Source organism: Centroberyx affinis, unplaced genomic scaffold (assembly GCF_046629955.1).
Source record: "Centroberyx affinis isolate AG114_WGS23_722 - 3 ecotype Tasmania unplaced genomic scaffold, CSIRO-AGI_Caff_v1 ptg002083l_1, whole genome shotgun sequence".
Classification (NCBI taxonomy): Eukaryota; Metazoa; Chordata; class Actinopteri; order Beryciformes; family Berycidae; genus Centroberyx; species Centroberyx affinis.
In genome coordinates, this window is record NW_027280410.1 from 175,461 (window position 1) to 188,301 (window position 12,841).

Consider the following 12,841-nt stretch of genomic DNA (forward strand, 5'->3'; position numbering starts at 1 on the left):
ACTTGATTCAGCCGCATTTTGCTGGAAGATGCGCGGAGAACCCGGTTTCAATAATGCAAATGGTCTCACTGTGAAATTACCATTGCAAAAATGGCACAATACCTAATAAATAAATACAAAACAACTATGTAGATCCATCAATTTACTTGCAGGAAATAATGTCATCTTAAGCCTTGACCTACAGTACATCTCTGCTTCAGATTGTAGCTCACAAATGTTCTCCTCGGTCCCTCCACAAGTCAGAGGGCACATTCAAGTGAGGGACATCAAGAAAACTTTATTTTCTTTATTTTAAGGCAGGATTCTAACAATGAACTTCAGCAGTGAACTTGAACAGTGGAAACGGTGCCGTGAAACCTGCTCTAAGAATGCCACTCAATGGGTCAGGAGACCTAAAATGCAGTTTAAATCAGAGCAACCATAAAAATATATTAATCTCTCTCCTTTGTCACCCTTTGAATATAAATATATATTTAAATGTAATAAAGCAGAACATGCATCAACCATTTGTAACAGAGTGCCTTAAATACACTGTAGATACAACAGTAACTAGGAAAACATCAATATCTAAGTTTGGCATGGTATAGTACATAAAAAGGTTATAAAAATGCTTCAGGCAGCACATGAGAGAAAAACTGGAGATCAAGCGGCTTGACAGTAACACAGCAAAGACTTCCACAATGTAACAGGCAGCATAGTTTCCAAAAGGCACTTTTCTGACACAAAGAGCTACGTCTCCAGTTACATCGCACAGAACATCAACATATGAGCGGCTGTGGTTCTACACATTCTTCATCGTTCTCTTCCTCCAGATCTCGCAGGGCCAGCCAAGTCACTCTGGAACAGCAGCAGCTGCTATCTCCACTTTGCCGTGCATGTCCTGGTCGATTCTGCACAGACAGATTCAGTAGTCGTCAGACGTCTGGGGCAGACTGGAGCAGACTGGGGTGGAGTCACAGCTAACGGGGCTAGGCTAACTGATTATCACAGTAATAACAGGTTACTACACTACCAAGGATATCTATTTTCTGAGGAATCACAGGACATGTCAGCCACCTCCAGGTGGCACTAGTTAGATCTAGACCCTAGATCTAGAAGATATCAAACACAGAAGTTATAAAATCCAGTGATTTTATAGTGAACACAAAACACTGTAAGCCACTACTATTTCATCTGATCATGGAGTGGCTGTGATCATTGCCCTTACACAATTACAAAAGGATTTCAATGGGAGTGAGAGAATATTCCTCACAATACAATGTGTATCATATGTGTTTTTTGTGACATATCGGAGGCATTTCGTCTAAACAAATGAATGCATGATTTAGTCTGTTGCCGTTTTTCAGCTGAAAAGACTTGACTAAAATATTATCCATGCTCTAGTTACTGAAAACACTGAAACTACACAACACAGAACCTCTTCTACAACACTGGGGCCCTCTGCCACTGCCAGTTATTTTATGACATCCTTTTCTCATCATTTGATGTTCTGTAACATATCTGCACATTCTTAACTTAACATTAAGTAAGCGCTGGCTTCTTATCAGTAATGCACAGATCCAGTCTGTCTGTATAAGCAAGGCTGACAAAGGTTTGTGACAATTAACAAACATCAGTAAGGAGTAGGTATGCAGTGAGTCATGCAAAGAGCTGTGAGAATGAACAAGCCAGGTGTTCGGTGAGGGCTAGTTACTGAAGGGACCATGTGAGGACATGGCTACAGTGCAAACACACACCACAGTGACTAAGTCAGACCGCAGTCCAATATTTCCACCCCATTCAGTTACACAAACATGAACATACTTACCAACCATGAACCACGTCATATTCTAAACCTGTATTTTTAAAAACATTCTAGTAAGTACTACTCGCGCCTAAACCTCCACATCATCATTCTAACCATTCATGACACAAATTAATAATTCTTTGTGATAGCCAGCAGCATGGTGTAGGAAGAGCATCCAGTGACGAAAATAAAGAAGTACATGGTATGTTTTAAACCACATACTTAAGGCTAGTATTGTTTTATGGTAATCAATAAATAAATTCCATAAATTTCACATGAATTGGCTTTGAGATGAAATTCACAGAATTGGCTCAGAGATGGAATTTGGTTTGTCAAACAGTCACCAAACTATCTATTTTTAAAAATCAAACAACTACTCAACCTGCTTGTTAAGAACACTCAAAGATCAATTCAAAGGAAAATGTGCGATAATGGGGAAGAAAAGTCATTGATTTTGGCCAGAAAGTGACTGACACTCAAAGCAAAAACTTGAGACAGACTGAGGTGTATAGTTGCATTCCTAAAAGCCAACCAATCAGTTCATTGTTAGTTTTGTGAAATGCAAAAAATGCCTAGACTGAAGCCCTGGGTGAAAGTGCATATACCTTTTACGGGTTTTCCTATTTTTTTCGTCGTCAAACCTTAAGGGGGCAGGGAAATGGGGTTAAGGAATAGAGAAAGACAGCCAACAGCAACCAAACATCCAAAAGAGCACCTTAAAACATTTGATACAAGGAGAATTTCCGCTGCCACGTGAATACACCCACATCAGGCTAAGCCATCTCAGACAAAAACAACAAAAATGAATTCTGCAGTGACTTTTCAGCATCAGTTGACAGTAGAAAATCAAGAAAGAGTTTTATTCTTTCATAGTAGTTTATAAAACAAAATCCTCTGGATGCAATTCTATTCAATTATATTGGATGCAATTCAAATGTTTCTGCAAGTTAAATGACACTTTTTAAGACTTTTAATGTCAGTTCAAATCAAATTTAAGGTAATAGGATTTGATATATTTCATGTAAATTTGACCAATTTCCTACACAAAACTGCCAGACCTAAAACATATCATTCAATCTCATTTACCAGTTAGCTTTAGAGCTGCTACTCATTTCCAAAATGAAGTTGACCAAAGGGTCAATCTCCCAAAAACTTTCCTTACAGGCCTTGGATTTATATCATTAAATGTAAAAACTTGTAAGACTGTTCAAGCACTTGCAGACACCCTTCTATTTCTTTGCAAAGAGATGAGATGAGCTTGAAAAGTGCTAACGTGTGTGAGTGGAGCATACTTACTGTTTGATACAATCTGGTATAGACACATACTCCATTGGAACCAATTCTGCCAGGTCGGTCAAACTGTACACATACTTGATTTTCTGGGTAAATTTGGAGCTGAGAAATGGCAGGAAATATTACAAAATATGTTAGAATCCAAAAAAACAGGTTACCCAAGAACATATATACATATATTTTAATTATTATTCTCATAACCTTGAAGATCAAAGTTACCTTATGAAGGGTTTTGTGAGTGCCAGGAGGGTGCGAATAAACCAAGAAGGATGGACAATTATCAAAGACTTCAAGTTCTTCCTTAATCTGTAAAATAAAGAGCAAGAGCAGCTGTCAACAGTGCAACAAAGATCTCATCCCATATTATGATGCTATTGTGTCTGAAATAAACCAGTGGGCTTTGGATTGGGTCATGTGTCATGAGTGTCATGAGTGTGAGGACCGACTTCAGAGGAACCCGTCTGACTCACCTCCTGTCAATCTGTTGATAACACTTTCTGAGCCAGCCGACAGTCGGCATCTTTTTTCTAGATGTCGCCCCGTTCAAATACACAATCATATAGTTCTCCGCAACCAAAAGCTCCAGTGTGCCAATGACATACCTGAGAGAGGAAAATCCCATTAGCACAGGTTCAAAAATGCTCTCTCACAAAGGAAAAAAAGAGAGTTCAAATAAATCCTCACTTGAATAGATTGTCCATGATGTATCTGTAATTTGGTTGATTGCTCTCAGGCATAAAGCACACAGCAAACACGATTATGGCATTCAACCCGTCTCCATAGTAACCTGCAGGGGAAAATCAAACAAAATTGATGTTTCAGTGCCAAAACACAATCTTCCTTATCATAACTTTTATTCATAATTTTTTTTTTTCCATCGTATTGAAAGACTACTCTGTTCACAAATGCAAAACATCTCTCTGGGTTTATTTGCAACTGCCTGGAACTTAAAAGAGCAAAGACACACTTAAAAGCCACTGACCTCCATGGCTGATAACCCTCTTGTAGGGTTCAATGGCCTTCATGTCCACTCTGTGTTCCTGGTCTCCGATGCGAAACACCCTCCAGCGCCGGCCCTCCTCCCTCTCCTCTGAGGCAGAGTACTCCTGCACAGACTCCACACCCTTCTGCAGCAGCTCTGTGGTTTTCGGCTTGGGCAGATCATCTAAAAGGAAAAGAGGAACTTTAAATCCATAGCTTGGTCACTGCAGCCTCTGGATATATGAGGGGTGTCTTGCTTTCATGAAATCATATCTATTTTAATCAAATCGTCTTTGGATTCCTCAAATCACTTGACAATTTATCACCAAATTTTTCAATTCACATGCACTTTCATCACTTGTTTTTAACAAGCATATTCATCACACTTATTTATATCTTTTTTTTGTTACTTCCACCCCTCATATCTGGATAACATTTCTTGTCTCTGAATTAACGCCAACAGTAACATCTAAAGGTCATGTCTCCCTTTCTTCCTTTCTTTCAGGTTAAGGTCAGCATTACTGTGCTACAAATATACAGTAACGGTATATGAGAATAATGACTATGATAGCCTACTACATGAGCCACTGTTAAAGTCCCAATGAAATAGAAAATGATTTTTTAACCATTTCAGCTAATATTCTATGTCACAATATCCATCTATTTAACAATAACGCCAAAAAATGTGCTAACTTTTTATTTTCTTAACGTTTTATATCAAAATCCCATTACTTTTACTTACTGGAAAACTGTGAATTTTCAGTGGTTACTTCATGCCGTACATAAAAATTCCAACCAATAATACCATCACAGATTTTTTAACAATCCTCCCTCTGCCCCTCCCATCAAATAAAACTGCCTTTCTCTCCCTAACAGACATCCCATTGGTTTACAGCGTTGGCCTCTTTAGAATGATCTCTGCCCGCATTACATCCCACCCCAACATCCTATTTCAACTGGAAATATGTAAAATTATGGAAGCAAATGCTGTTTCTTTGTAGCATTATGCAATTATCGGCAACAGAATTATGTTGGGGCTCTGGCTAAAATGGGGGGGGGGGGGACTTCTCCAGCAAACGGTACCACGTGACATTCAATTCAAGCTCTCTAGGTTTATAGCATGGGCAACATGTTCAAATAGTCATGAAACAAACCTCAATAAGTCACTGACAAAATTGGCAAACCAAATAACACCACAAATGATTATGTATTTCTTTTTAAATATGAAGCATGCAACAAGCAGGATGGAATAGAAGTATAAAGGACAAACAAAATCACACCAACATACTTTTATCAGGATCTAACGATCAAACAAATGATGAGCAATGTGTATTGTTTCAGTTTTTGATTTGTGTAGCACAAGATTACTTTGCTAACATTGCATGTGTAATACAGCCCCAATTAAAGCATAAATCAGGTGATTTTCAACCCAGGCCTTATTTTCCTAGTTTTTGCCATCAGCACAGACGGTTGATTGTGTTCAAATTTTCAACACTTACTTCACTGTAGAGCTTTACGCGCCTTCAGTTCGCCGGAGCGCTGCTCTCCAATACACACCAAAAGGGTACACACAATCTCCAACAGTTGAACCCAAAAAGCATTACCACGTCCTTTTAACACAACAACACTCAAACTGCAGTTAAACATGTTTTTAAATACTCAGACACATTGTATTTACAGAAAATCCAGTATGATAGCATCAGAGTACTTGAACAATCTACTTGCCAACTAGCTCATACTAGTTTAAGTAACACTATCACCTAAAACTGTGCATGTGAGTATTATTATTATGTTGAAAGGATGTGTTTTAATCACTTTTTGGGGGCCAGTTGTTGGAGATTGTGTTTGCTGTCTGGGTATGTATTCGACAGCAGTGCTCCTGGTGACTGCAGGTAGGTAAACCTCTACAGTGAAGTATGTGATTTAATTTTGAATACAATCAATCATGATGGCAAAAACCAGAAAAAAAGAAAAGAGTAAAATAAGGTCAGGTTGAAAATAGCCAGAATTATCCTTCACACATTCGTCACACATTTTTTGTTAGGCCATAATGTATTTATCATGTCACTTCTTGTGAAAACAAGTATATGACACTTGGAATAACTTGTGAACACCACTAATGTAAAAATGGTTAATAACTGTTAATTGCAGCATTATTACACAGATAAAAACAACTTTGTAACTGACAAGTTACTGTTGATTTTTTCTCAAACAATAAAATAATTTGAGGGGAAAAGAATAATGACATGCTCATAAACATTCACTGAAAATAAAAAAAGGGAATGCAACACAGGACACCCTTTGATTTGTTCAAACAATGTAATTGAAGGCGGAACATAATCTGGACAGTTTTGGTTGATTGACTCATGGCTGGGAGAAAACAACGGCTGTCCAGGAGACCTTACCACAAGGAAGAGAGAAACATGTTGCTGGCCTGCAGCCTGTTTCCAGGCAGAGAATGGAAACAATTCTTCCAAGCGACAAAGAGGAAGGCAGCAGAGTGGAAACACAAAAACAACAGAGTACATTTTAACTACACTTCAGGCAGTTAACTGCCTAACCAAACTCTTAAGATTAAGTAAGGAATATGCTCAGGAACTGGACCCAGGAACGCAGAGATTCTCACCAGTGGAAAAAAAGAGACTTATGGTGTGAAAACACACTTGCTTCTGTGTCAAAGCCAGTGAATAAACCACAGGAGGGAAAAGCTTTTCATGAACACAACTCACAACACTTAAGACTTCATCTTCTTCCAATATTAGCGTGGCTTTGCATACCTCTCAGTACATCCCAAATTTAAATCAATCCAATCTTTATTGTTTGCACCTTTTTGTATAGAAACATGACAATAAAGCTAATAAACCTTTTTTTTGATTGTCATTATATAACACGACATCCTTACCTTCCCATTCAAACTCGTTGCTGTTGTCTGAGGGTGTGTCTATGTCATCGAGGTCCAGCTCTGTACTTTCGTCCAGCTCATCAGACAGAAGAGAGCCCTCACTACGGTCCAGATTAAGGCTGATGTCTGGAGCAGTGAGCCTCTTTTTGGCTTTCTTGCCGTGGTTCATTGCATAGCCTAGAGAAGACACTGAGCCATCAGTGGGTTGTAAATAACATTTGTAAGAACAATTACTATTCCCCTGGGTCATTGTAGCAATGCACCATAAACTCTTATCTGTTTAGTTACCTGGGTCTCCCTCTCCAGAAGTTCCAGCAAAAAGCTCATCATCAAGCTCCTCTTCCTCAGGCAGGGGCCTAACAATTAAACCAATATAAGGTGAGCAGTCCTTGAACAGGTCTGTGATTCATGTGTCTTTGAGAGCACAGAAAACAAATGTGTGACAACGGCCTACACCAAGAACCATGCATGACTGTTTGACAAAATACCTTGGGAAGTCCTCATCCTGCCACTCTTCCTTAAGCTCAACCCCTTCCATTCTTAAGCGCGCCTCTGTTGTGGCAACTGACTCCTGGCGCTCCAAACTGGGAAAAACAAAAAAGCGTTATAGCATTATTATTTCTTTGATAGTCTCTGATAGCTAAAAGGCCCTCTTGTGCTATGAACTTTCCAAGTTCAAGAGCAAGGGTAGTAGAGAGATTATCTGGAACAAACAAAATCCAAACACATAATCGCTTATCTGTGAACTGTGGCTTGTGACTTGTACAATCCTTAAAGGTAACATGGGCTTACTGCCTTTTTTCGATAAGTCTAAAACTCTGACATATGGAGAGGAAAAGCATTACACTCCTCAATAGATGCTGTGTGTTGCAGCGCTAATCAATACTCAATTCACAGTCTGCCATGTTCATTAAGAATCTCTCCAAGACCTTCAGCTTTCAACTGGCTCATAATCAGATCACTGGCTTCTTGAAAAGCTTGTAGGCTAAGAAGCAGTGTGTTAAAGGCTTAGTTTGTAAAGCATAAGGCTACTTACTAATGCTAATCATTGTATCTGTATCTTCAGTGTACAAAGCTCCCTTTGATGCATTAATCACAAACACGCCTGTACTTGCACTCCCAGACACAAAAACATTCTGAGCATTCGGTGCTCAACATTTCAGAACATATCAGTTTAGCTGTTTGGTTATGTATAGTGCTAATCTGCATCTTGCATTTGAAATCCAGCTGAGAGAGGGAGAAGTACCAGAGGAATGTGGTTTCTTGAAACTGAACCCTTGCCACCAAAGTGCACCAGAGGCTTGGCTACATGTAGCTGGGGCCAGTCACATGTAGGGAGTCAAATGGGTAGCTGGGTGACAGTTAAAAAAAACATAATGAGGCACTAGTGAGCTAAAATAAATCCCAGATAAATGGGGGTTGACTTGAGCTGGTTGATTCAGAGAATGTAAACACACATGTTCTTGGTTAAGGTCCCTTTCAAAAAAGAATAGCCTAGCCAAGAAAGCTTCAGTCCTCACTGACAATTCAGCAGCAGGCTGTCAAGTCCAAGTGTATGCTAGGGCTGCAACTAACGATTATTTTCATTGTAGATTAATCTGTAGATTATTTTCTCGATTAATCGATTAGTTGTTTGGTCTATAAAATGTCAGAAAATGGTGAAAAATGTCGATCAGTGTTTCCCAAAGCCCAAGATGACGTCCTCAAATGTCTTGTTTTGTCCACAACCCAAAGATATTCAGTTTACTGTCATAGAGGAGTAAAGAAACCAGAAAATATTCACATTTAGGAAGCTGGAATCAGGGACTTTTGACTTACTTTTCTTAAAAATTACTCAAACCGATTAATAGATTATCAAAATAGTTGGCGATTAATTTAATAGTTGACAACTAATCGATTAATCGTTGCAGCTCTAGTGTATGCTAACTTGATTTCATCAATACATGTTGGACCATGGTGAAAGGATTTGCATGACTGAATGTTGATCATGTGCCCATTAGGTTTGCCAAAATGTTAAATCATAGCACTGTGTGATTTTTCTTGGTTATGACTGAATTAAGATTTCACCAATGATTCTCCTCTCCTCTTCTTCTGTGTACACCTATTCTTTCCTATGTCTACTCCCATGTAATGTTCTTATCTTCATAATGAAAAGTGTGCTGCGTACTATTATACTGCCCATGTTTGACTTTGATTCCTTCATTTAACACTGCATGCTGGCCGGTCCTGCTATGGAAAAGTTTTGGGTGCCCCTAGTATTGGCCTACTTGATGATGCAGATTAGCCTAATTTGTCTTTAGTGAAGTACTCTGCAAGCTTAAGCGTATGACTCTTCTGTCAATAAACCTACTGATGTGATTAGTTTATATAAAGATTAAGGGAGCAGAAACACAGTCAACAGCATCACATCAGTTTTTCAGATAGTGATCAGCTATGTGGGATATTCCCAAGGATCACAGAGAAAGAAAACTCTTATCCGTAAAAGGTCAGGCCAAGTCATGCTATATCTAGCCTATGTGATGTTACTCGTAGATAATACTACAGCCTACACAGTTGTTGGAATTGATTTAATACCAGCCTAGATCTGGGTTGCTAGGCCACAAATAGAGGAATGACAGTAGAGGTAGCAGTAAGGTTACTCTGCTGAAGGAAACACAATAGATGTAGGCTAGTCTAACTTTTAATCGGGAGGAATATAATTTGTTATAAAAGCCCTGATCTAACTGACAGTACACTAGACAACAATGGCTTTGTCTGAAAACTACAATAACCAGACTTTGTGTGTGAAAAAAAGTGATACATTACACTTTCATTGTACTAAATTCAATGCTGAAACTCAGAACACTGACCCATTTTAACATCATATTGTTGTTTTGTGACTAGTGTTACCATCGTGACTAATGTTGCAGAGCATTATGGGTAGCTGTTTTACTCTACTTCCTGGATGGCTACGTCTGAATATTTACTCATCAAACCTGGGAAAATTGCATAAGATCTTGATATTTTAAAAAAATCTCAAGTCCCAAAACAAACATTTTAGTGTGCATGAATGGTCAAACTGCACTGGGGCTTCAGTCAGCACCACTTGGGCTTTGAAACACTGGCAAACAAACAATTAGGGTAAATAATCATACCTAACACACAAACAAGGCAAAGTAGACCCTGGCAGTATTGTCACATTATGTGTCCCGGGTCCAACTTTCAAAGAAGTTTGCCTGTTATTTAGCGATATTGAGAGCTGGGGGGAATCCTGAGCCGGAGATCCTTAAGCAGCTAATACTGGAGGTTGACTCCTGCTGAGCTCCTATGGACTTGTGTGTGCCAAGAAGTAAAAAATCAGAAAAATATGTACAATAATGTTGGAGAACGATTTGTTGGCTAAAACATTTTCAAATTCAGTATATTGAAACATTGTACTGATACTAGAGGACTTGAAGATATGCATGCATCCCAGGTTTGATACAAATGGTTCAGGTATTACTGTAGTCTGTGAGAAAAGAAGCCTATCCTTTTTATGGAAAGAGGCCACAGGGACTCAAAACTAGTGGCAGCTTTTCTGGTTGCAATCTCCCTGTCATTGAACTGCCTCTACACCCAATGGATCTGGGTCTGTTGATTAAGACTTTAGTATTTTTAGTATTTAGTATTTTAAAAGTTACCAAAATGTAGACCGAATAGAAAGGTGTACACATACACACAGACACTACCTTCCATTGGGTCCAGAAGTTGAGCATGGCTGGGGAAGACTGACTGGAGTTGAGCTTCTTGCCCCCGATTGTGTATGTCCATTGTCTGGAGTTGTCCTTTCCTGTGGCGTACCTCCTGTTTTGGTTGGACTCTCTTGAAGTGCCTCTTCGCCATTTTCAACGGTGGAAACGGTGCTGTGTTGTAATTCGTCTAATTCCTCCTCATCACCCTCTCCTGATACTCCAGATGATGAAGGACTTGAAGTCTCTCTATTTCCCAGCTCCTGATAAGTCCTGCTGGGTGTGTCGAGATCTGGGCTACTATTGTTCAAATTCATATCACTTACACCCTTCAACACCACTTCACTCTCAATCACATCCGATGCCATGAGTTTTCCCGTCGCCTAGTTGCTTGTGCTGATCAGAGTGAGAGTCTTTGATACAGAAATGTTAAACTAATACTCCAAACACTGGCTTACTACTTAACTTAAATCAGTTAGCTAGCTAAGCTACATCCGACACAACACAACTTCTTTACAAGTTGGTAGCTAGCGTGCTAGCTATCGTTAGCTGTACCGCTAGCCAAGGGGACTCTTGTCGTTGACAGCTAACTATACCAACTAACTGCATTTCCTATTAGCCAGATAATGTTACATTTCTTACAGTGTTCAGAGATGGTCTGCTTTTTTAAATGCGTCACAGCACGATCTTAGGAGTCCAAAAAGTTAGCTAGCTTTGCATAAGCAGTGGTGCGCAGTGATCCCACTTATCCTTTTCCTTCCTTCCTTTACAATCCACTCCTGCCAAAGTTGCAAATGTTACGTTAGCTCGCTGGCTACCACAGTTAGCTAACGTAACTTAGCCCAGTAATGTTACCCAGTTAACGCCACGTAGAAACTATAAAATCGAGCTAATTTTCAACGTAGACGCGTTTGCGAAGCCATGTACTGTATAAAGTCAGCATCAGTTGGTTTTACTAACCCTGTCTTCCATTAATCTCAGCGGTACAGTTGCTCAGCAGCAGAGGGTTGATGTTTGCTAACTGTTAGCCGGCTAGAAAGCATTCTGCTGTTACTTCTCCTCCAGCTAACACGAGCTAGTGCACTTTATTAGAGTTGCCAGTTGTGTCTGAGTATTTCCAGCAGGTTGGTTTTAATACTTTCTTCCGTCATCTCTCAAGCAGATAACAGCACTCTAAAATTTCAGAGCATTGTTATCTTGATTAATAATTTGTTCTATCTTATCATTTGTTTAGCAATGTTTTTATTCTTGCAGCACAATAGTTCTCAAAACATCACTAACATTCAGTAACTTAAGAACACCAGCCATTTTTGATGGCATGACCCCAAAATCTACGCGATCAAAACAAAATTGATGAAACGCATTGCTCTCTCACTGTAGTTTAAAATCTGTCACATCCTTGCAAGGGGATGACTCTATTGTTTTTACTGCTCTATTAAAAGATATGGAAAATGTGGAAAAATATCAAACCTGGCTCCCCTGCCCCGTCATAGTTTACCCTCCAAGAGCAGACGAACTGTCACTGCCCTCTGTTGACCGTGAAAATTAACTGAAAAAGTGTTGCTTGCAAGGATTTGCCGTGTATTAGGCTGATATTGGCCTTTAAAAAAAAAAAGAAAGATGCCCCGTCTGTGTCGTCATTCTCAGTCACGATGGGTATGATGCAGTTTGTCTGATTATATATTTAGAGTGTAATTGATCAGTATTACACTGGTTATCCAAGGGAAGTCCTAACCTGAATTGATTATGCAATATTTTGATTGGATTCCACACAACTATGCATGTTTTATGCTTAGCTGTAGGTTACTAGTGTTAGTACTTGTATTATCCTGGGTTTCTATTGAGAGTTACTGTCCCATAGTCTAAAAGCTCTCTCAGAGGATTTTCCACCCTGCAAAAAATGTTGGGGAAAAAATTGAATACTAGTATTTTTTGTTTGTTTGTTTGTTTGTTCTTACCATGGATTGAATATTTGCACTAAATATTGTCTACTGGCAGCTTCAATCCAAACAATATCAGTATAGGTGCCTTCAAAAACACATATCCATAGGTCAACCGCTATTGCTTTTAGACACCAATTTATGTGCCTACATGAGAGCAGAACACAACAGTCCATAAGTCCAACTAGAAGTGTCAAATTGTCAGTGTAATGGTGTGGTAGTAGGACATATA

At 39.2% G+C, this 12,841-nt stretch overlaps 1 protein-coding gene across 4 annotated transcripts; it reads right to left on the reverse strand.

Annotated features, from left to right (window-relative positions):
- Positions 1 to 137: 137 nt before the first annotated feature.
- Positions 138 to 11,948, reverse strand: bnip2 (BCL2 interacting protein 2). Of its 4 annotated transcripts, none has more exons than XM_071531442.1 (11): positions 10,670 to 11,948; positions 7,451 to 7,546; positions 7,251 to 7,318; positions 6,963 to 7,151; positions 4,062 to 4,244; positions 3,764 to 3,866; positions 3,550 to 3,681; positions 3,299 to 3,385; positions 3,083 to 3,181; positions 2,392 to 2,427; positions 138 to 890 (listed from the first exon to the last, which is right to left on the reverse strand). In XM_071531442.1, the coding sequence occupies exons 1-11, from the start codon at positions 11,035 to 11,037 to the stop codon at positions 833 to 835; spliced, it is 1,419 nt and encodes a 472-aa protein (XP_071387543.1). In that variant the 5' UTR covers positions 11,038 to 11,948; the 3' UTR covers positions 138 to 832. The 4 variants fall into 4 exon arrangements, with proteins under 4 accessions (XP_071387543.1, XP_071387544.1, XP_071387542.1 ...); XM_071531443.1 differs by having other exon boundaries at positions 6,963 to 7,139; positions 10,667 to 11,948; XM_071531441.1 differs by having other exon boundaries at positions 6,963 to 7,139; positions 10,670 to 11,946.
- Positions 11,949 to 12,841: the final 893 nt, after the last annotated feature.

Excerpts from the sequence above, each read along its gene's own strand:
- bnip2 (XM_071531442.1), bottom strand. The coding sequence starts at position 11,037 with ATGGCATCGGATGTGATTGAGAGTGAAGTGGTGTTGAAGGGTGTAAGT. Across the intron at positions 7,152-7,250 it reads TTCTGGAGAGGGAGACCCAG|TGTCTTCTCTAGGCTATGCA; the intron begins GTAACTAAACAG and ends CTGATGGCTCAG. Across the intron at positions 3,182-3,298 it reads CTCACAAAACCCTTCATAAG|CTCCAAATTTACCCAGAAAA; the intron begins GTAACTTTGATC and ends GCCATTTCTCAG.